We start from the raw sequence: 23,920 nt of genomic DNA on the forward strand, positions 1-23,920 counted from the left end.
TGAACTTACAACACCCTTGTCTCACCAGACCATGCCTCTTTGCTATTTTCACACACTTGGGGGAGGGGGTCCCTTTTATTAAAGCTTAGTGCACGCTAACAGACATGAATGCACGCTAAATGCTAAGCATCCTATTTTATACCTAATGGCCACGTGGTGCCTAGCACATGCTGTTGTCCGTTAGCCTGTGCTAAGGTTTAGTAAAAGGGCCCCTGGGTTTGATATTTGCATATCTTGGCATGGGGACTTAGAAATTTATGCAAAATAACCCCCCTGTTTACTAGCCATGAATGGGCTGTGTTAGCATTAGCACATGGCAGTCACTAGCGCAGCTTAGTAAACAGGGGAGAGGGGGGATGTTTTAAGTGCCGGCTTATATACGCATCAAACGCGAATAGGGCTTGTAAAATGAAGGCCATTGTCTATACCAAATGAGGAGTTTTCTGCCATATAAATCTGTTAGATGGCAATAAAATAAAAACTAGGTTTCTAGGATTTAACAAAACTGATGAACAAATGAGGCAACAAAACTGGAATGCTACAACAGTGCTGCTATAAAGCAGATGCTTCACAGAAGTCAAACTGTATTCATTTGAAGTTTGGTGTTTGGCAGGTACGGAGGAGCTGATACTGGGGATAGGACCATGGTGAGTTTGAATTCCGTTATCCAGCTATAGCATCTTCAGGTCCTCAATCCTAAGGTAAGAGTGAGTACTCTACATTCTTGCCAAGACTAGAAATATAACTTGGCAATGAAGTGCAAAATAGAACACACATATGCGCAATGCACTTCAGTACTGCAAAGATATCCAATTCTGAGGTGCTAGGCCAAGTGCATAGGATTAACCCTTTGGTGGGCCCTAGGCAAGCAAGGACATTGGGTCTCTCATCATAATACAGATATATATTTCAAAAGTTCCACAATGGGACCTTGTGTGGTTCTGACTGCAGAGGAGGAAGCAGCAGGTAAGAGCACCAATGGCAGAGTCCTTCTGTAGACTGGAGGACAATGCCAGGAAATGGGGAGGATAAACAGATCTCTGCAGGCAGTGGTGGCTCTGTTTTCTCCCCACCCCCACCCCAATACATGCTCACTGTCTTCTTTCTGTCAGCAGCTAGCTTTTCAGGGCAGAAATCTGCCTTGGAAACCATTGAGTTAGTACAATTGAAAGGGCCCCTATTTTTCCCTGAAAATAGAACTGAGGCGGAAGAAAAAGAAAAATCAATGAAGGTGGAACAAAAAGATATGAAGGTTTCCAAAGAGAAAAGACACCCCCAAATCACTAAAATTGAAACACATACTAGGAAATGTAGATGGAAAGCGATGACCACAAATGCTTGCAGTCTAAGCAATAAAGTTCATGACCTTCAAGCCCTGATGTTGGAGGCAAACTTAGACATAGTTGCAGTCACGGAGACATGGCTCAATGGTTCCCATGAATGGGATGCAAACATACCAGGCTATAATCTTTTTAGGAAGGATAGAGATGTTCGTAAAGGTGGAGGAGTAGCTCTGTATGTGAGAAATGATATCACAGCAACTGAAATGACAGGGAACTGGGGAAAGGAAGAAGCAATATGGATCACCTTAAAAAGAGATGATAGAACCTCTGTCCACGTGGGTGTTGTCTACAGACCCCTGACACAATTGGAGGAACTAGATAAAGATATGATCGCAGATATTCAAAAGTTGGGGAAGAAGAGAGAGGTGCTGTTGCTGGGAGATTTCAATCTGCCGGATGTAGATTGGAAGGTTCCATCTGCGGAATCGGAAAGAAGTAGAGAGATCGTGGATGCTTTTCAAAGTGCTCTGCTTAGACAAATGGTGATGGAACCCACAAGGGAGGGAGCGACGCTGGATCTGGTACTCACAAAAGGGGATAGTGTGTCAAATGTCCAAGTGGGTGCCCACCTGGGCAGCAGTGACCATCAAACGGTTTGGTTTGATATGAGGGCTGAAGTTGGAGGGTGGCCACTCAAAACTCTCAAAGTCCTGGATTTCAAGCATGCTGACTTCAGTAAAATGGGGGAATACCTGAGGAAGGAGCTGATGGGCTGGGAGGACGTACGAGAAGTGGAAGGGCAGTGGTCCAGGCTGAAAGAAACTATAAATAGGGCCACAAACCTTTATGTAAGGAGAGTAAATAAAAGCAAGATAAAAAGGAAACCGATATGGTTCTCCAAGCAAGTGGCTGAGAAAATAAAGGCTAAAGAGTTGGCGTTCCAGAAATACAGAAAAACTCAAGAAGAGGAGCACGGAGAGGTGGAGCCGGTGGGGAGATGAGGGGTTGGTGGTGGGAAGGCGAAGATAGTGGTGGGCACACTTATATGGTCTGTGCCAGATCCGGTGGTGGGAGGCAGGACTGGTGGTTGGGAGGCGGGGAATAGTGCTGGGCAGACTTATACGGTCTGTGCCAGAGCCGGTGGTGGGAGGCGGGGCTGGTGGTTGGGAGGAGGGGATAGTGCCCTGAAAAAGACAGGTACAAATCAAGGTAAGGTATACACATGAGTTTATCTTGTTGGGCAGACTGGATGGACCGTGCGGGTCTTTTTCTGCCGTCATCTACTATGTTACTGGATGAAACTGAAGGCAGCCAAGAGAGAGATACGTCTGGCAAAGGCACAAGCGGAAGAACAAATGGCTAGAAAGGTAAGGAGGGGTGACAAAAATATCTTTAGGTATATTAGTGAAAGGAAAATGACTAAAAAGGGAATTGTGAGACTGAAAGATGCTGCGAACCGCTATGTAGAAAATGATGAAGAAAAGGCAAATTTGCTAAATAGATACTTTTGTTCTGTTTTCACAGAAGAAAATCCTGGAGAAGGACCACGATGGACTGGCAAAAGTACATCTGAGAAAGGAGTGGATATAGTACCGTTCAAAGAAGAGTGTGTGTATGAACAACTTGAAAAGCTAAAGGTGGACAAAGCCATGGGACCGGACGGGATCCATCCCAGGATATTGATGGAGCTCAGAGAGGTTCTGGCAGGTCCTCTTAAAGATTTGTTTAATAAATCCTTGGAGACAGGAGAGGTTACGTGTGATTGGAGAACAGCGGAGGTGGTCCCTCTTCACAAAAGTGGTGATAGGGAAGAAGCTGGAAACTACAGGTCGGTAAGCCTCACTTCGGTTATTGGAAAAGTAATGGAAGCGATGCTGAATGACAGGATAGTGAATTTCCTGGAAGCCAATAAGTTGCAAGATCCGAAACAACATGGTTTTACCAAAGGGAAATCGTGTCAAATGAATCTCATTGAATTCTTTGACTGGGTAACTAGAGAATTGAATCAAGGACGTGCTATAGACATAATCTACTTAGATTTCAGTAAAGCTTTTGACATGGTTCCCCACAGGAGGCTCTTGAATAAACTGGACAGGCTGAAGATAGGACCTGAAGTGGTTAACTGGATTAGGAACTGGTTGACGGACAGAAGCCAGAGGGTGGTGGTTAATGGAATTCGCTCGGAGGAGGGAAAGGTGAGTAGTGGAGTGCCTCAGGGATCGGTGCTGGGGCCGATTCTGTTCAATATATTTGTGAGTGACATTGCCGAAGGGTTAGAAGGTAAAGTTTGCCTTTTTGCGGACGATACTAAGATTTGTAACAGAGTGGACACCAGGGAGGAAGTGGAAAACATGAAAAAGGATCTGCAGAAGCTAGAAGAATGGTCTAATGTTTGGCATTAAAATTCAATGCGAAGAAATGCAAAGTGATGCACTTAGGGAGTAGAAATCCACGGGAGACGTATGTGTTAGGCGGGGAGAGTCTGATAGGTACGGACGAGGAGAGGGATCTTGGGGTGATAGTATCTGAGGATCTGAAGGCGAAAAAACTGTGTGACAAGGCGGTGGCCGTAGCCAGAAGGTTGCTAGGCTGTATAGAGAGAGGTGTGACCAGCAGAAGAAAAGAGGTTTTAATGCCCCTGTATAAGTCGTTGGTGAGGCCCCACCTGGAGTATTGTGTTCAGTTTTGGAGGCCATACCTTGCTAAGGATGTAAAAAGAATTGAAGTGGTGCAAAGAAAAGCTACGAGAATGGTATGGGATTTGCGTTACAAGACGTATGAGGAGAGACTTGCTGACCTGAACATGTATACCCTGGAGGAAAGGAGAAACAGGGATGATATGATACAGACATTCAAATATTTGAAAGGTATTAATCCGCAAACGAACCTTTTCCGTAGATGGGAAGGCGGCAGACTTAAGAAAAATGTCAGGAAGTATTTTTTCACGGAGAGAGTAGTAGATACTTGGAATGCCCTCCTGCAGGAGGTGGTGGAGATGAAAACGGTAGCGGAATTCAAACATGCGTGGGATAAACATAAAGGAATCCTGTTCAGAAGGAATAGACCCTCAGAAGCTTAGCCGAGATTGGGAGACGGGGCTGGTGTTTGGGAGGCGGGGCTAGTGCTGGGCAAGACTTCTACGGTCTGTGCCCTGAAAATGGCAGATACTAATCAAGGTAAGGTATACACAAGAAGTAGCACATATGAGTTTATCTTGTTGGGCAGACTAGATGGACTGTGCTATGTTAAACATTTTTGGCACATGCCTAGTTTCCCTAAGCCTTAGTCTTGCCCTGACATAGCCTAAAAGCTTTTGGGGGGCAAGGAATTAGACACAGTGAAACTGCAGTCCAATAGCTATAACCTCCTTTTCAAATGACCTTGAAATCACCTTCTTTCTTTTGGCCCGAGTATACTCAATTGTAACTAGAAGTGAACCATATTTGTTCACTTTTTCAGTTCCCTTTGAAGGTACTCTACAGCTAAGGCATCAAACTTGGCAGCAGACATTTGCACCTCACAAGTTAACACTACATGTTTCTGGGAAAGCCCACTGGGATTCTGTTTTGGAAGAAGTATTATCTGACTTTTGATTCTTCTTATAGTGAATAGTGTCGCCAACTGGCTTCAGATTTTCAGAATTGGTAGATATACCATGGTTTAGTCATTTGCATCCAGGGACTCCCTCTTTATTGTTGTTATTATTATTATTATTATTATGATTATTATTATTATTATCATAGTAAAAAAGCAGTGCAAATAAGCCCAGGATGGGATCAGCCTGTTTTGAGATTCTGGGAACAATTGGCAACCCTATTAGTGGATCCTATATTCCGGGACTTCCCAAGTCTGTCCTGGTGGGTCCACTGCCCAGTTGAGTTTTCAAGGTATGCATTACATAAAATGTGTACATCTTGGGGATACTGTATATGCAGATGTGTTTCATACATGTTTGTCATGGATATCCTGAATACCCAGTAGGTTGTGGAGTGATCAGGGCAGATTTGGGAAGCCCTGCTATGCTTATACAGGAATTCATGTTTAATGCACTGCTAAAGGTTTTATGGTGATAAAAGGGACTACATGTTCCTTCCTATCAGTCATCATGTATTTTTAATACAGGTCTTTATTAAACCACACAATACCAAAGTAGGCACTAAAAATAAAACAATATAATGTGGCAATTTTTCAAAGTTTCACCCCTCCCCCCACCCCCTTCCCAATCAAGAAAATACAGAACAATCAGACTGGACCACATAGTCATGTTGTTTTATCCAGAGACTGGCCAATATTCAAAACAATTTAACCAGCCAGAAACAGCCGCTGACCATTTAAATAGCTTATTAGTGCCTAACTTCGAATATTCAGTGGGATTTTACTGGTTATTTTTGCTGAATATTTGTGGTTAGTGCTTACCACATTACCCATGAAATTGGGGGGGGGGGGGCTTATCCAGTTAGGCACTGGTATTCAGCACCTAACTGGAAAAGTTTAGCACTTAAGTCTGTTTGCATAAATAGCAGTCCTGTCTTTAACTGCTAACAACTTAACAGGTTAACTTTATAGCAGCCCCCCCCCCCCCCCAAAAAAAAAAAGATTTTCATTGCCAGTGGCTGGATATGACCTGGCATTGAATATCCAGGTTTAACGCCTGCAGCAGACAGCAAAAGCCCTGCCCACCACAGCTAAATATCAGCCGGGGGTGGAGGAACACATAATGTTTTAACAATTTGCATTGAGTGCCACTGTTATGCTTACTGAAGGAATTCATTCCCATCCTATCAGAGTGTGTGGTAAGGTGTCGTGAACAGGAAGTCTTTCTCTCAGGTTTTTAATCTAATGTTGAGGGTTAGCTAATTGATTACAGCTGATGAAACCATTGGTCACCATCTTGAGGTAGAATGACTAATGTTATTTGTTTGTAAACCTAAATATCTCCTTTCTTTGGTCTGATTCTGTAAGCTGGACGCTCTCTGTGCTGCAGCCCAAGAACTCCATGCCCTCCGGTCACCAGGAGCAGATACAGTGCAAGTGCTAGAGCGGGCTGTAGAGGTAAGTGCCTGCTCATTAGAGATCCTCTAAAGATTCCCACATCTGAATAGTGCCAGGAGACATGGGGAGGACAGAAGAGCTCAGATGTCAGGCTGAAGTGTCAGTTAGTGGCAGAGGATAAGGTGCTACATAAAACAGAGAAAATGGAAGATAGCAAGTTCTGAGTGATAATGGATAAGGAGGTAGTCTGGCTTGGGTGTTATGGCAGGAAAGGACATGACACTGAGGCATATTTTCAAAGCACTTAGCCTTCCAAGTTCCATAGGTTTCTAATAGTGAAGAGGAAGGCTGGCTGCCCCCCCCCCCCCCCCCCCCATACCAATTAATAAGCTCTACTAGCCTCTCTTCTCCCTTAGAGATCCTTTGTGCTTGTCCCATGCTTTCTTCAATTTAGATAGTTGTAGTCTCCACCACCTCCACTTTCACCTTCATCCTGTGCCTTTTTATTCCAGACCATCATTTCAGTTGAAAGAGTCTTGCCTCCTGTGAATTAATGCCACAGAGATATTTAAATGTCTGTATCATATCTCCCCTCTCTCATCTTTCTTCCATATGCTTTATGATGAAAACCACTGATCATTTGTTTTGTGACAATATCTTTATATTTCAACAATTTTATTGATGATTTAGCAATGAAAGCATCCATAAAGTTCAATATACACTGAATTAGAAACAATAAACATCAAACTGAGCATAAGCAGGTATTAACCTCATCATTGAACTTTTAATTTTTCTCCCTACCTAACCCAATCCCCCTCCCCTCCACCGATAAACTATATATTCCAACATTCTATTGATGGTACATCAAAGCACAATGTCAGTAAACTCAGAACCCTGCCTGTTAAATATGCCAACATAATAAAGAAAGACCATTTGTCCACCATCACCAGTTATCCTATCCAACCCCCCACCCTCCTGTTCTCTCCCAATCCTAATAGTGAGCAATCTCCAACCCACCCCCTCCCCCTTTAACCTGCCCGCTTACTGATAACTACCCTCCAAAAGCACATAACTCCCATATCTCGAAGGAACCTGACTCTTGTGTCCCTTCCAATGTACAACCGAAGTCTTTATCGTTAACCCATGCTACTGCAAAGCGACAAAGATGACGTTATTAATGCCTTGTATCCAAATTCCCCCTCCCCTCCCCCCTCCCTACCCACCCCTCCCATCTCCTAATCCAACTACCGACTCGGAAGGTTTGTGAGGAGACTGCGGCCATGCGGACTCAACTGCTGCAAGTAGGGATTCCAAAGCTTCAAAAAAAAACTTGTTTGCGTTTGTGGAACCCACGTTCTTCCCTAGTCTCCCAGGTGGTCAGAAGATGAACCTGATTCCGCTAATGCCAATAAGCTGTGAATTCTGGCAATGTCCAATATTGCAAGATTACTTTTTTAGCAACCAAGACAAGCTTCTGACATAGCAGAGTGTTATATTTACCCATAGGATGAAATGCCCCAGGCTTGTGTAGTAAAAATTGTTCTGCTGTCCCATGAAGGCGGCAACCCAACATTTGCATTAAAAAGCCCTTAACCTTCCCCCAAAAGAGTTTGATCTCAGGGCAAAGCCAAAAGGCGTGAAAATACGTATGTCTCTGATGATTGCATTTAGGGCAGTCATAAGCGATATTCACTTTAGTCCAATAGGCGTGCATAATTACCCTAAATCCACATTCTCGAAGCCTCGCCTCTGTAGTGAGCGATAGGATCCCCCGCAATGTGGCAGCGACATCCCAATCCCCCAATGGCTCTCCCAAAGCCTCTTCCCACCGCGTCCTTAACCAGGTAAAGTCTCTTTCTGGAGTGTCCCTCAACAAGCTCTTCCGAAGACTCGACACCGACAAGCCTCTACGCTCAATCCCCTGAAAGTACTCTCGGAGTTTAGCGCCTAACTGCAGTGTCAACTGTGTCTTATCTAAGGATGAGACGTAGTGTTTGAGTTGCCCATAGGCGAATCGATTACCCCATTGAGATCCCACCCGTTCCTGCAGCCTTTCAAAGGGAATCAACCCTCCTTCTCTCTCCAGTTTTTGAATTCCCCTCCTTTCCCACTCCGCGAAGATCGGATTATCCATGTCCGGTTGAAAAAACTCATTACCCCTAAGAGTGAGTACATCCAACACCGCCGGATTAGCTCTCAATTGCTCCACTAGGAAGCACCACATCTGCTGCAACGGTCGTAGTAACAAACTGCCTATCAAATGAAGAGGCATCTGTTTCTTAGACAGGTGGAGCAGTGAAAGAAATTTGTATGGTGCAAAATATTCACTTTCTAGTTCTGTGGGTGTAAAAGTCTGTGTCTGTCCACACCAATCTCCCAAATGACGTAGTAAACAAGCCTGATTGTATTGTTGCAAATTAGGCAGACCCATGCCCCCCTGCTCCATTCCCCCATTAGGACTGAAAGGCGCAACTTTGTTTTTTTCCCCCTTCAACAAAAACTACTAAAGAGCCGATACAAGCCCCTCATATCTCTTTTTGTGATCTTAATCGGTAGTGATTGAAGAACATATAGCCAACGCGGGAATTGAACCATCTTTATGAGATTCACTCGCCCTAACAGGGATAGAGGAAGATCTTTCCACGCCTCTAAGCATCTTTTGGTGTTGTCCATGAGCATTCCCATATTGAGCCAGTATTGGGATGCCACATCCATCGCCTGGCGAAGACCTAAATACCTGAAGGAGTTCTCCGCCCTCTTTAAAGGGAACTCTCCCTCCCAATCCCTCTGCAGGTGCAGCAAGGAAGGTAAAGCTTCTGATTTGTCAACATTAATACGAAATCCAGTATAGTCCCCATACTCTTGGAAGGACTCCATCAATGCGGCTAGAGACCCCTTCAGCTCTGCTAGATGAACCAAGAGGTCATCCGCAAACGCTGCCACTTTGAAAAAGCAAGAACCCACCTGAATGCCCCTAATCTCAGGATTCGCCATAATGTCCCTAATAAAAGGATCCAATGTCAACACAAACAGGCGAGGTGACAAGGGACACCCCTGTCTAGTGCCCCTGCTCACCTCAAATTCTTGGGAGATACGTCCATTCACTAATACACATGCCTTAGGCGACGAGTACAATGCCTTTATTACTGAGATGAACTGTCCGGTAAACCCATAGGTTTGCAACGATGCAAAGATAAAATCCCAGTGCACCCTATCGAAAGCTTTTTCTGCATCAAAACTAACAAGGATGGAGTGCATCTCTTTCTGGCGCCTATATTCCAATGTCGTAAGTATTTTACGAATACTCTTGGCCACTGAACGCCCCTGCACAAAACCCACCTGCGCGTCATGAATAATCCTGGGCAAAACTCGCGCCAATCGATTTGCCATGATTTTTGCCAATAACTTGGCTTCATAATTCAGAAGTGAGATTGGACGATACGATTCCAGAAGCGTAGGGTCCCGACCAGGCTTGGACAAGACAATGATATTAGCTATATCTAAGGATGGTGGTAAGGCTTCTACCTCTACGATCTTATTGAACAAACGGGTGAGGGGGGTACTACTTTCTTCCCCATAAGCTTATAAAACTCTGCCCTGTAACCATCTGGCCCAGGGGCCTTAGCAGAGGGCTATGAACAATAGCTAAAGCCACCTCATCCTCCTGCACAGGCTCGTTTAACATCTCTAGAGTAATTGAAGGCAGAGTCAAACTTTCTAAATATAAAGATCCGGGAAGTCTCTCCTCTTGTGGCGACACGTAAAGTCGCTGAAAGTAATTATAAAAAATGTCCCTTATAGCCAGTGGTGTGCTGGTAAATGTTTAACAACAGGCTCTCTCCCCGGTCCACCTCTGCGCCCCTCGTCCACCTCTGTGCCTCCCCGTCCACCTCTGCGCTCCCCCCCCCAAATTGCAGAGCTGGCTATAGCCGGGGAGAGAGCCTGGGGGGGGGGGGGGGCATTGCATTACTCCAGGAAATAAGAAATTAATTGATCCCAGGTTTCAATCTATTTCATGTTTAATGTGGGATAAAATGCCATAAATAAGTAAATAAATATAAACTTTTAATGTTGAGCACCTGATTCTCAAAGTGGACATATTCCAAACACTATAATGAAAATAAAATGATTTTTTCTGCCTTTGTTGTCTGGTGACTTTGTTTTTCTGATCATGCTGGCCCAGTATCCGATTCTGCTGCTATCTGTCCTCTTAACTCCGTTTCCAGGGCTTCCTTTCCATTTATTTCTTTACTTTCCGCTTTTCTTCTTCATTTCTTGCCCTACATCCGTAAGTACAAGCTGGGTCCTCCGCAGACTTGACTGTCCAGTGGATCCAGCTTCTGCCTATTTTCTTCATCCATGTGTAATCTTTCTCCTCTCCTCCCTCATCTCATCTCCTTCCTCACTCTTCCCTCTCCTCCATCCATGTCCAGCATTTCTTCTCTCTCCCTTCCCTCTCCTCCATCCATGTCCAGCAACCCTCCTCTCCCCTGCCCTCCCCTCCATCCACCCATGTCCAGCAACCCTCCTCTCCCCCTGCCCTCCCCTCCCCTCTATCCACCCATGTCCAGCAACCCTCCTCTCCCCCTGCCCTCCCCTCCATCCACCCATGTCCAGCAACTCTCCTCTCCCCTGCCCTCCCCTCCATCCACGCATGTCCAGCAACTCTGCTCTTCCCTGCCCTCCCTCCAGCCACCGATACCCAGCGATTCTCTTCTCTCCCCTGCCCCCCTCCAGCCATCCATACCCAGAGATTCTCTTCTCTCCCTGCCCCCCCCCCCACCCATACCCAGCGATTCTCTTCTCTCCCCTGCTCCCCCTCCAGCTACCCATACCCAGCGATTCTCGTCTCTCCCCTGCCCCCCCTCCAGCCACCCATACCCAGCGATTCTCTTCTCTCCCCTGCCCCCCTCCAGCCTCCCATACCCAGCGATTCTCCTCTCTCCCCTGATTACCTCCATCGAAGCGGCCTTGTTATTGAAAGTCCTGCCCGTCTCTAGCCTTCCCTTTGAGTTCGTTCCCTCAGAGTCCCGCCCTCGCGGAAAGAGGAAATGACATCAGAAGGCGGGACTCTGAGAGAACGAACTCAAAGGGAAGGCTAGAGACGGGCAGGGCTTTCAATGGCGTGGCCGTTTCAACGGAGGTAATCAGGGGAGAGAGGAGAATTGCTGGGTGGCGCAGGCAAACGAGGGCGGTGCAGGCAAATGAAGGCAGTGGTGGGAGGTGAGGTAAACGTGGTAAGCATGGCTTGTGGTGCCCTCTTGCCATGCTTACCTCGTTTACCGAAGCCGGCTTGCCGTGCTGAACAACTGGCTCGCAAGATCTTTAAAAAATTAACAACCGGCTCTTGCGAGCCGGCTCCAGCACACCACTGCTTATAGCTCATCCGCATGGACTCTACTCCCCACTTCTCCCCGAAGGGACAAGACCTTTTGGACCCCCCCCCCATCGGGTGAACCAATTGGGCCAGCAATCTCCCTGTTTTATTTCAGTGGCGATATAACATATATTTGTAATACACCTGTGATTTCAGAGCTCTCAGGTGGACAAGAGAATTCAAAGCTGTTTACAGATCGAGGAGTTGCTGCCGCCGTTCCCGTGATGGATGTGCCCCCATTGCCGCTTAGCCCTACAAATTTGTGAACTAAGCCTCAAAAGTTCCCTGTCTCTCATCTTCCGCACATGTTGAGAGTAACTTATAATCTCTCCTCTCAAAACCGTCTTTGCTGCCTCCCAATATAATATCGGATCTGCCTCATGGAGTGCATTGTGGGTTTTGTTCTTAAGTAACATAGTAACATAGTAGATGACTGCAGAAAAAGACCTGCACGGTCCATCCAGTCTGCCCAACAAGACAACTCATGTGTGCTACTTTTTGTGTATACCCTACTTTGATTTGTACCTATGCTCTTCAGGGCACAGACCGTATAAGTCTGCCCAGCACTATCCCCGCCTCCCAACCACCAGCTCCGCCTCCCAACCACCGGCTCTGGCACAGACCATATAAGTCTGCCCAGCACTATCCCCGCCTCCCAACCACCAACCCCGCCTCCCAACCACCGGCTCTGGCACAGACCGTATAAGTGTGCCCCGCACTATCCCCGCCTCCCAACCTCCAGCCCTGCCTCCCTCTACCGGCTCTGCTATCCAATCTCAATTAAGCTCCTGAGGATCCATTCCTTCTGAACAGTATTAAGTATTGCCATACTGGGAAAGACCAAAGGTCCATCAAGCCCAGCATCCTGTTTCCAACAGAGGCCAATCCAGATCACAAATACCTGGCAAGATCCCAAAAAAGTACAAAGCCATTTTATACTGCTTATCCCAGAAATAGTGGATTTTCCCCAAGTCCATTTAATAACGATCTATGGACTTTTCCTTTAGGAAGCCGTCCAAACCTTTTTAAAACTCCGCTAAGTTAACCGCCTTTACCACATTCTCTGGCAACGAATTCCAGAGTTTAATTACACATTGAGTGACAAAACATTTTCTCCTATTCGTTTTAAATTTACTACATTGTAGCTTCATCGCATGCCCCCTAGTCCTAGTATTTTTGGAAAGCGTGAAGAACAGACGCTTCACATCTACCCATTCAACTCCACTCATTATTTTATAGACCTCTTATCATATCTCCCATCAGCCGCCTTTTCTCCAAGCTGAAAAGCCCTAGCCGCTTTAGCCTTTCTTCATAGGGAAGTCATCCCATCCCCTTTATCATTTTCTTCGCCCTTCTCTGCACCTTTTCTAATTCCACTATATCTTTTTTGAGATACGGCGACCAGAATTGAAAACATTTTTGTTTTCCATTCCTTTCCTAATAATACCTAACATTCTATTTGCTTTCTTAGCTGCAGCAGCACACTGAGCAGAAGGTTTCAATGTATCATTCAATGTAATACTAAATGTTTATTTACTGACATTCTTCCACCACTCATGATGTATTGTAAGCCACTTTGAGCTTGCAAAGAGGTGGGATACAAATGCAATAAATAATAATAACAACGATGACACCGAGATTCCTTTCTTGGTCCGTGACTCCTAGCGTGGAACCTTGCATGACGTAGCTATAATTCGGGTTCCTCTTTCCCACATGCATCACTTTGCACTTGCTCACATTAAACGTGCTTCCCATAGCTTGAGCTCATGCAATTTGTTCCTCCAGTACCAATAGGATGGGGCTTTGTCACTGACCCAATAGTTAAGAATGCATTTTTTCCCCAGGATGCTGGATTTACTCAAATATAATTTCTCTTCCCTAGTCCCTTTATCCCACACTCCCACCGCGCTAAATAAGTCCTTTTCAAAAGACGGATCAACCCCCCAGAACCCCTGACAGGAAACGGGAGAGAGCCGACCAGAACACCCGGATGGGCCTACAGTTCCACAGCCCATGTGCTAGTGTTGTGTTCCCCACTCTGCACTTCTGACATTTCTCTGAGACTATGACTCCAGCATGCCAAGCCTGTTTACCTGAAAAGTATGCTCTATGTATGGTCCTGAAATGGCTCTCCTGTAATTCCACACTGTGTACCACCCTCACAATTCCTTTAAGAGCTATCATAATTCTCCCCTCTGTTACTCGCCCTCCTCCTTCCTTATTCCATCTATCGGCAACCTCCTTAACATCCCGCACCGGTCGATATTTCCCTAGTACTTTATGAAGCCAAGATACGGAAGCCTGTCCCGCTACGTCTCCCGCTAGAAATTCCCTGATCTTCCTCCCAAACTCCAATGATAGACTAGGCCTGGGTAGTCCCTGAATATAATGAGTTAACTGGAGATAGGCCAACTGTGTTAAGGGTCCCCCCGCACATCGCTGCTGAAACTCCAATAATGATAACTCCGTTCCATCATTCTGGAGAAAATGTTCTAGGTGCGTTACCCCCTGTCTTTCCAAATCTCTAAAGATTCTGTTCTCGCAACCCGCCGGAAATTCTGCATTCCCAGTGATTGGCAACAGAACACTGCTCTCTGGATTCTGATCCTAGAATTTGAGTATGATCCGCCAGAGCTGTCACATAGATTTTAAAAGCACACTGTCCTTCAGGGGCGGCGGGATGTTGCTCGTCTTAGTATGTAACAAATAATTTATGGCCCAGGGATAAAAATGTGCTTTTTCCCATCTAGTGTCTGTGTAAGCTGACATATCTAGAATCCAGTACCTCAGATGTCTTAAGTAAACACTCCCCTTACCCTCATCACCTCACCTTCTCTCCTTTCCTCTTCCTTCTCCTTAGCCCTCAACCTTCAACATTTCCTTCCTGCTGTAGACCCATCTCCATTCCTCCTATGCACATCCCGCCTTCGTCGCCCTACATCCCCTACCCTTCTTCGTATTCTCTTACGCCTTCTCCTGCTATCCGCAGGGGACATCAATCCCAATCCGGGTCCCCCACACCAATCCTCATCCTATCTATACAGACCACTCCGGAATGTCTCCAACCTCATTTCTATTCCCCCCCTCCCCCTCTTCCCTCCCCTTATCGTGCGCCCTATGGAATGCCCGATCTGTCTGCAACAAACTCTCCTTTACCCATGACCTCTTCATCTCCTGTTCTCTCCAGCTCGTCGCCCTAACTGAAACCTGGCTCCCACCTGATGACTCTACCTCAGTCGCTGCCCTATGCCATGGAGACTACCTCTTTTCCCACACTCCTCGCCCGGTTGGCCGCGGAGGCGGCGTTGGGTTCCTACTTTCACCCTCTTGCAGATTTCAGCCCCTTCTCATACCTCAGTCTCACTCCTTCTCATCCTTTGAAGTCCATTCCATCCGCTTATTTAACCCGATTCCACTCCGAGTTGCAGTTATTTACTGACCCCCCGATAAGTCCCTTTCTTCTTTCCTCACTGACTTCGATGCCTAGCTCTCTACGTTTTTCTCGAACCTTTATCTCCATCCCTCATTCTTGGTCACTTCAACATCCACGCTGATGATTCCTCTAATTCTTCTGCTTCCCAATTCCTTGCCTTAACATCCTCCTTCAATCTTCAACTGTGCTCCACCGCCCCACTCACCAGAATGGCCACTGTCTTGATCTCGTACTCTTCTCCAACTGCTCACCATCCAATTTCCTTGCCTCAACTCTCCCCCTTTCTGACCATCATCTTATAACTTTCACACTTCAACACCCTCCTCCCCAGTCCCGTCCTATTCTAACCAACACATTTAGGAATCTACAGGCTATTAACCCTTCTACCCTGTCCTCCAACATCTCAAATTTCTTCTCTACTGCTATGTCAACCAAGTCAACCAATGAGGCTGTCTCTTCCTATAATACTATTCTGTCATCTGCTCTGGACACTCTCGCTCCTCCCGTGTCTCGTCCTGTTAAACGTACCAAACCTCAACCTTGTTGACCTCTTCAATCCGTCACCTACGCTCTTGTGCCTGCTCTGCTGAACGCCTCTGGCTTAAATCTCGTGCCCATGCTGACTTCATACACTTCAAGTTCTTGCTGACCTCCTTCCAGTCTGCTCTCCAACTTGCCAAGCAGGACTACTACATCCAATTGACTAACTATTGGTTCAAACCCTAAACATCTCTTTGCCACGCTTAACTCTCTCCTCAAAGCGCCTTCTCCTCCACCTCCCCCTTCACTTTCTCCCCAGACTTTGGCTGATTACTTTCACGATAAGGTTCACAAGATAAAACTTGAATTCACAACCAGCTCTCCTCCACCCCTTCTTCCCTTAGTCCACTCTCCCAACCCTCTTACCCCTGCCTCCTTTTCTTCCTTTTCCGAAATCACTGAAGAAGAAACTTTACTTCTTCATCAATCCTCAAAACTAACCACCTGCTCCTCTGACCCTATTCCCACTCACCTACTCAACACTATCTCTCCTGCTGTCACCCCTTTCATCTGTCTTATCCTCAATCTGTCACTTTCCACTGTGACTGTCCCTGATGCCTTTAAGCATGCCGTAGTTACCCCACTCCTCAAAAAACCTTCTCTGGATCCTACCTCTCCTTCCAACTATCGCCCCATCTCCCTCCTCCCTTTCTTATCCAAGTTACTAGAACGTGCTGTCCACTGTCGCTGCCTCGACTTTCTTCTCATCCTATTCTTGATCCACTCCAATCTGGCTTTCGTCCCCTTCATTCAACTGAAACAGCACTCTATCAAAAGCCTTTTCGGCATCAAAGCTTATTAACATAGCCCGCGTATTCTCCATTTGCACTCTCTCTAAGGCCACAAGTATCTTTCTCATATTTTTTGCTATTTTCCTGTTTTTAACAAATCCCACCTGTGAGTTTTCTATCAGGGATGGGAGGTATCTGGCCAATCTATTTGCCAATATCTTGGCTACAAATTTTGTTTCTGAGTTCAGCAATGAAATGGGCCGATAAGACTCCGGGCGGTGAGCTGCTGTACCAGGTTTCAGCATAACTGTTATGTGTGCTTGGTTTAAATGTGCTGGCATCTGCCCCCTTGTAATGATTGAATTAAACACCTCTGTCAACTTCGTGCCAATCTCAGGCCCAAGCAGCTTATAAAATGTGTTACTTAAACCATCGGGACTCGGTGTTTTACTCAGGGGGCTTTGCTTTAATACCCAGCCTACTTCATCTTCTAGTATGTTTGCGTTCAATAACTGTTGTTCCCTGTCTGTCAGTTTTGGAAGGTCTATACTTTCCAAATATGCCTCGCTAGGTGTTATAATCTCATTTTGTAGCTTATACAGCTCTGCAAAAAAAATCCTTAAAAATAGTACAGATATTGCTATTGCTATGCTCTAGTGTTCCCTGCCTATTGGCTAGTGTGATTATTTTGCGGGAACCCACTCTTTTGTGTATGAGCTTTGCCAGAAAACCCCCTCCCTTATTCGCGAACTTATACAGATGATATTTGTAGTATATCATTGATTTCTGCGCTATTTGATGCAGAAGCTCATTAAGGGCTTGCTGTGCCTCTAGCAGCTGTACTCTGACTCCCTGCGACTGATCCAGCCCATATTGCTTCCTCAAAAAGGTCATTCTCTTTTCCAACCGGGATATTTCCCTTTGTCTCGCCCGTTTCCTAAAACTTGTATAGGCTATTATCTCTCCTCTTAACACTGCTTTAGCGGCTTCCCAAAAAAGTATTGGATCACTACGATGGGCCTCATTATTCTTTTTGAAATCCTGCCATTTAGTTAGTATGTGAGGTAGGAATTGATGATCTCTATATAGATATGCTGGAAAACGCCAGGTGAGTTCACGCTGCTGATCCCCTTCTAGGCGTAATCCCATGGCCACCCAGGCGTGATCTGACACTGCTATGGGGCCTATCTTGGCTTCCGTTACTTGTGTCAACAAAGCCCGTGCTACAAATATGTAATCAATACGAGATAAAGTGGAATGCGCCCGGGACAGGTGGGTGTAGTCTCTGTCCACTGGGTGGAGTGTTCTCCAGACATCTACCACATCCAGCGCTTCTTCTAATGCCCCTATGCCCTTTTGTTTCCTGGCCAGCTCTCTCTCCGTTGGCCTAGATCTGTCTAGATTGGGATCCACTACCTCATTTAGGTCTCCCCTCAGAATGACAGGGCCTGTATCCTGCGGATGAGCTGCGTGTAGAAGTGCCTTTTATATCTATTGGGGGCATAGATATTACATAGTTTCACAAGCCGTCTATCCAATTCCAATGACACCAATACATATCTCCCCCTATTGTCCCTAATGATTTTCTTTACCTTCACAGTATTCCCTTCCGAATCAGTATTATCACCCCTCCTTTCCCTTCCACTGCTGGGGATTCCATGATGTCACCCACCCACCACCGTTTCAATTTTTCATGTTCTACCCTTGTTAAATGTGTTTCTTGCAAGAAAGCTACTGACATTCTCTGATCATTTAGGACTTTTAGTATTTTCTGTCTCTTAATGGGGGAGTGAATGTCCCCCACATTCCACGTCACAAACTGCAAAGATGTCATACCCACTTCTGTACATTGCTATCATTTTCTGGCATAACCCTATCGTCCCAGGAGTGTCCCAGCCACCACCCCCCGGACCGTGTGTTGTGGCCACCCTCTTCTCCTGCCCTAGAGCATTGCCTCATTCCATGCACCCCACATTCATACCCATCTTGCAACCACAGTCGTACCCCCTCCCTCCCTCCCCCAAACTTCCCTCCCTGAGCCCTCCCTCCCATGCCCCCCTCCCCCCAACCCCCTTACATTACCCCTCTCCTGCCTTGTGGCATGGAACTCCCTTATTCAAGGATTGGGACATTTACCCCAGTCACATTGGGCTCACGCCCTTTCAATGTCCTTCTCACTTTTCACAGCGCTCACCCTGCAGTTACTTCTTATGTTCCTAGCACACTTAGTTGTTAGTTAGTTCCAAGGGGTGCTTGATCTATTAGCGGCCCATTGAAGTGTAGTGTCTCTCATCATATCATGTGGCTCTCTGCAGTAATCCTACTCCCAAACTGGCAAACCGTCTTCATCCATTGTTGTGCCCGCAGTCACCGTGTGCCTCCTTTGTAAGTTTGTCCACATACTCCCTCGCTTCCTGGACTTTTTCAAAAAACAGTACTTGCCCATTATGCACCACCTTCAATCTAGCTGGGTATAAAAGGCTGAATTTGTATTTCAAGCCAAACAATTTTGAGCGCAGAGGTGCAAATTCCTTCCCTGCCGCTGATACTTTAAAGGAATAGTCTTGAAAGCACAGGACTTTACCTCCTTGGTACTCCAAATGCTTCCCTGCTCTTAAACTTTGCAGCACTTCCATTTTATGGGCGTAGTTCAAGATATTTAGTATCACAACTCGCAGCCGGTCAACATTGTCTCTTTGTGGGCCCAACCGATGGGCCCACTCTACTTTCAGCCAGTCTACTAAGCCTGGATGTGCCAATGCTCCTGGCAGCCATTTTTCCAGGAACAGGCAGAGATTTTTCTCAGGTAAATTCTCGGGGAGCCCCACGAGCCTGAGGTTGTTTCTACGTGAACGATTTTCCAAGTCCTCTACTTTCATTTCCAGTTCCGATAGTCGGGTCTCCAGTTTGGGCTGCTCCTCCGCTATCTTCCTTATCTCTTCTTCCGCCTGTCCCAGCCTCTGCTGAGCCTCGTGCAGATCCGTCACCAGCGCAGCCTGTCGCTTTTCCATCCCGTCTAATTTGTCTAGGATGAGATGAAGTTTCTTCCCTACCGCCTGCTCCACGGCCGCCTTAAACTCCTCCGTTATCTCGGCGGCCCACATCGAGCTAGGCGTGGAAGAATTGGGCGCTGCTTTGTCGGCCATTTTGGCTTCAAACGGCCGCGCTCTCTCTTTAGTTTCTTTGCGTGTTGTTTTCGTCGCCATCCGCCTCCTCACCGCCACTCTCCATGGTGAGATTGGATTTACTGTACATATAATTCTATTCTTTCGCAGCTGTTTCACATGAAGGACGCTGATAATGAGTGCAGGTTGTTTGGATGTCCCGGAGTAGCTGTGCCTCGTGGCTCGCTACTCCATTCCTCAACCGGAAGTCCTCCTCCCGCGATTTAACGACTTTGAATAACTTTGTGTCATCAGCAAATTTAATTACCTCACTAGTTACTCCCATCTCTAGGTCATGTATAAATATGTTAAAAAGCAGCGGTCCCAGCACAGACCCCTGGGGAACCCCACTAACTACCCTTCTCCATTGAGAATAATGACCATTTAACCCTACTCTCTATTTTCTATCTTTTAACCAGTTTTTAATCCACAATAGAACACTACCTCCTATCCCGTGACTCTCCAATTTCCTCTGGAGTCTTTCATGAGGTACTTTGTTAAACGCTTTCTGAAAATCCAGATACACAATATCAACCGGCTCACCTTTATCCACATGTTTGTTCACCCCTTCAAAGAAACGTAGTAGATTGGTGAGGCAAGATTTCCCTTCACTAAATCCATGTTGGCTTTGTCTCATTAATCCATGCTTTTGCGTATGCTCAGTAATTTTGTTCTTAATAATAGTCTCTACCATTTTGCCTGGTTCCGACGTCAGACTCACCAGTCTATATTCTCCCGAATCTCCTCTGGAACCTTTTTTAAAAATCGGCGTTACATTGGCCACCCTCGATTTTAAGAATAAATTACATATTTCTAACAATAGCTCTGCAAGCTCATTTTTCAGTTCTATCAGTACTCTGGGATGAATACCATCCGGTCCAGGAGATTTGCTACTCTTCAGTTTGTAGAACTGCCCCATTACATCCTCCAGGTTTACAGAGAATTCATTAAGTTTCTCCGACTTGTCAGCTTCAAATACCATTTCCAGCACCGGTATCACTCCCAAATCTTCCTTGGTGAAGACCAAAGCAAAGAATTCATTTAATCTCTCCTCTACGGCTTTGTCTTCCCTGATTACCCCTTTTACTCCTCGGTCATCTAGCAGTCCAAGCGATTCTTTTGATGGCTTCCTGCTTTTAATATACCCGTAAAAATTTTTTACTATGTGTTTTTGCCTCCAATGCAATCTTTTTTTTGAAGTCCCTTTTAGCCTTCCTTATCAGCGCTTTGCATTTGACTTGACATTCCTTATGCCATTTCTTATTATTTTCAGTTCCTTCTTCCATTTTCTGAAGGATTTTCTTTTAGCTCTAATAGCTTCCTTCACCTCACTTTTTAACCATGCCATGCCGGCTGTCGTTTAGTCTTCCGTCCTCCTTTTTTAATACGCGGAATATATTTGGCCTGGGCTTCCAGGATGGTGTTTTTGAACAGCATCCACGCCTGATATAAATTTTTGACCCTTGCAGTCACTCCTCTAAGTTTTCTTTTCACCGTTCTTCTCATTTTATCATAGTCTCCTTTTTTTAAAGTTAAACGCTAACGTATTTGATTTCCTATGTATACTTCCAAGCTAATATCAAATCCGATCATATTATGATCACTGTTATCAAGCGGCCCCAGCACCATTACCTCCTGCACCAGATCATGCGCTCCACTAAGGACTAGGTCTAGAATTTTTCCTTTTCTCGTCGGCTCCTGTACCAGCTGCTCCATAAAGCTGTCCTTGATTTCATCAAGGAATTTTACCTCCCTAGCGTGTCCCGATGTTACATCTACCCAGTCAATATCGGGGTAATTGAAATCACCCATTATTATTGTGTTGCCCAGTTTGTTTGCGTCCCTAATTTCCTTTAACATTTTTGCATCCGTCTGTTCATCCTGGCCAGGCGAACGGTAGCATACACCTATCACTATCCTTTTCCCCTTTACACATGGAATTTCAGTCCACAGTGATTCCAAGATGTGTTTTGTTTCCTGCAGAATTTTCAAACTATTTGATTCAAGGCTTTCCTTAATATACAATGCTACCCCTCCACCAATTTGATCCACCCTATCACTACGATATAATTTGTACCCCTGTATGACAGTGTCCCACTGGTTATCCTCCTTCCACCAGGTCTCAGAGATGCCTATTATATCTAATTTTTCATTTAGAGGCAGATGCACTAAAGCTTAATGAGCCTTTAATGACCTCCAACGAGGAAAATTTGATCCATTGCATGCATCAAAGGGCTTTTACCGAGGAAGCCAGCAGCTAACGAAAACGGAATGGAGATGAGCAATTAGTGTGAAAACCCCATTGAAACGAGATGCACTAACCTTTTCCGATTGCCTTTACGCAGGAAAAAGGCAGGAATCTAACGAGAGGTCTGGACCTCTCATTAGGACAGCTCTGTGCCAGGAAAAAATAGTAAAGTGAAAAAACAAACAAACTGTGAGCCAATCCCAGCGCATTAGCAGAGCTAATAGCACTGTGATTGGTCAAAAGGAAACTGAAAGGCACAATCCATAAACAGAAGCCTCTACAAGCCCCAAGGAGTTCAAAAATATTTTTTTTCTAGGCATGCATCCCCGTCCTCAGACTGCAAACAAAACACAAGCACATGGCTCCCAAATCAAAAAAAAAAAAAGGGTCAGGAGGGGGCAAAGGCGCTCGTCAGGAGCGTCCTGTATGGCCGTCCTTGCCCCCCCCCACCTGTGGTCGCCGTTCCCCCTGCCCCATTTCCCCCTGCATTCTAAATTAAAAAGCAAGAAGAAAAGCAAACGTACCTTTAGCAGCCCCGGCCCCCCTCCCTTCCTCACTACTCTGTCTCCCCTCAGCTCCGCCTCCCGTCATCCTCCGCCCTGTGCCCCGCCCCCTCTTGGGGTCGTCGCCGCCATTCCTCTCCTCCATCAGGCCCCCCTCCCTCTTACCGGGACCGTGCAGCGCCTCTCTTCTCTGTCCGAAGGCGCTGCACGGGCAAGAAGAAAGCTGATGCCTGTCTTCGCACAGCTTCGGTCGCGCGTCTCTCTCCTCCTGCGCCCGCCCCTGTCTGACGTCAGTAACCTATGTAGGTTACCGACGTCAGACAGGGGCGGGCCCAGGAGAAGAGAGATGCGCCACAGAAGCTGAGCGAAGGCAGGCATCAGCTTTCTTCTTGCCCGTGCAGCGCCTTCGGACAGAGGAGAGACGCGCTGCACGGTCCCGGTAAGAGGGAGGGGGGCCCGATGGAGGAGGGGAATGGCGGCGACGACCCCAAGAGGGGGCGGGGCACAGGGCGGAGGATGACGGAGGCGGAGCTGAGGGGAGACAGAGTAGTGAGGAAGGGAGGGGGGCCGGGGCTGCTAAAGGTACGTTGCTTTTCTTCTTGCTTTTTAATTTAGAATGCAGGGGGAAGTGGGGCAGGGGGTAACGGCGACCACGGGTGGGGGGGCAAGGACGGCCATACAGGATGCTCCTGACGAGCGCCTTTGCCCCCTCCCGACCCTTTTTTTTTTTTTGATTTGGGAGCCATGTGCTTGTGTTTTGACTGTTTGTGGCATGCGCAGAGCAGCTAACATAACGCTTGGCTGCTCTGCGCATGATTTGGGGGCCGATTAACGATGTGTATTGTGATTCTTTGATACATTGTACGTTTCAATACCGATCTCAGCATGTGTGACTTTTTTTTTGGTGCATTCTTCGTTATTTTAAAATCGTTAGGGACTTTAACGATTTAGATTTTTTTACGTTTGGTTGCTGCATCTGCCTCTTAGTGTAATATATTCTAACTCTCCCATATTATTTCTTAGGCTGCTGGCATTTGCATATAGACATTTCAAACTATGTTTGTTGTTCCTATTTACATCATGCTCAGTACTTGACAGTATTGATTTGCATCTTTTGTCTGATTTTTATTTAAGGACACCTGATCTACTACAGTCTCTTTTGCAACCTCACTATCAGGATACCCTATCTTCCCTGTTTTGGTGAGCGACTGTCGGCCATCCCCCCATTTCTAGTTTAAAAGCTGCTCTATCTGCTTTTTAAATGCCGATGCCAGCAGCCTGGTCCCACCCTGGTTAAGCGCCCATCCTTTCGGAATAGGCTCCCCCTTCCCCAGAATGTTGCCCAGTTCCTAACAAATCTAAAACCCTCCTCCCTGCACCATCGTCTCATCCACGCATTGAGACTCCGGATCTCTGCCTGTCTCTTGGGCCCTGCACGTGGAACGTGTAGCATTTCTTTTTTTTTTTGTTTTATTTTTATAAACACAGTACATCAGTGTGTGCTCGCAGGCACTTTAAACTTACAAATTGCAATTATACTTGAAAACACAGAAACCGCAAGCTGAACCTTCCATGCCAACTAAACAATGTTTACCCGCATGGCTCACACCACACACTGTATTTTCCATTTTCCCCCCTTTTCCTATCCT

At 46.2% G+C, this 23,920-nt stretch overlaps 1 protein-coding gene across 10 annotated transcripts in view; it reads left to right on the forward strand.

Moving 5' to 3' along the window:
- The window catches only part of TKFC (triokinase and FMN cyclase), a 262,264-nt gene that overhangs the window by 222,149 nt on the left and 16,195 nt on the right, over nt 1–23,920 (forward strand). For 7 of the 10 annotated variants that reach the window (XM_030201146.1, XM_030201152.1, XM_030201147.1 and 4 more), the window contains exons 16-17: nt 614–647; nt 6,246–6,335. In XM_030201146.1, coding sequence (XP_030057006.1) covers nt 614–647; nt 6,246–6,335 — 124 coding nt within the window. Of the gene's footprint in view, nt 1–613; nt 702–6,245; nt 6,340–21,677; nt 21,689–23,920 lie in introns of those variants that run through there. The other 3 variants (XM_030201156.1, XM_030201157.1, XM_030201154.1) reach the window with 3 other exon arrangements.

The sequence above is a fragment of the Microcaecilia unicolor genome, chromosome 4 (assembly GCF_901765095.1).
Source record: "Microcaecilia unicolor chromosome 4, aMicUni1.1, whole genome shotgun sequence".
NCBI classification, from domain to species: domain Eukaryota; kingdom Metazoa; phylum Chordata; class Amphibia; order Gymnophiona; family Siphonopidae; genus Microcaecilia; species Microcaecilia unicolor.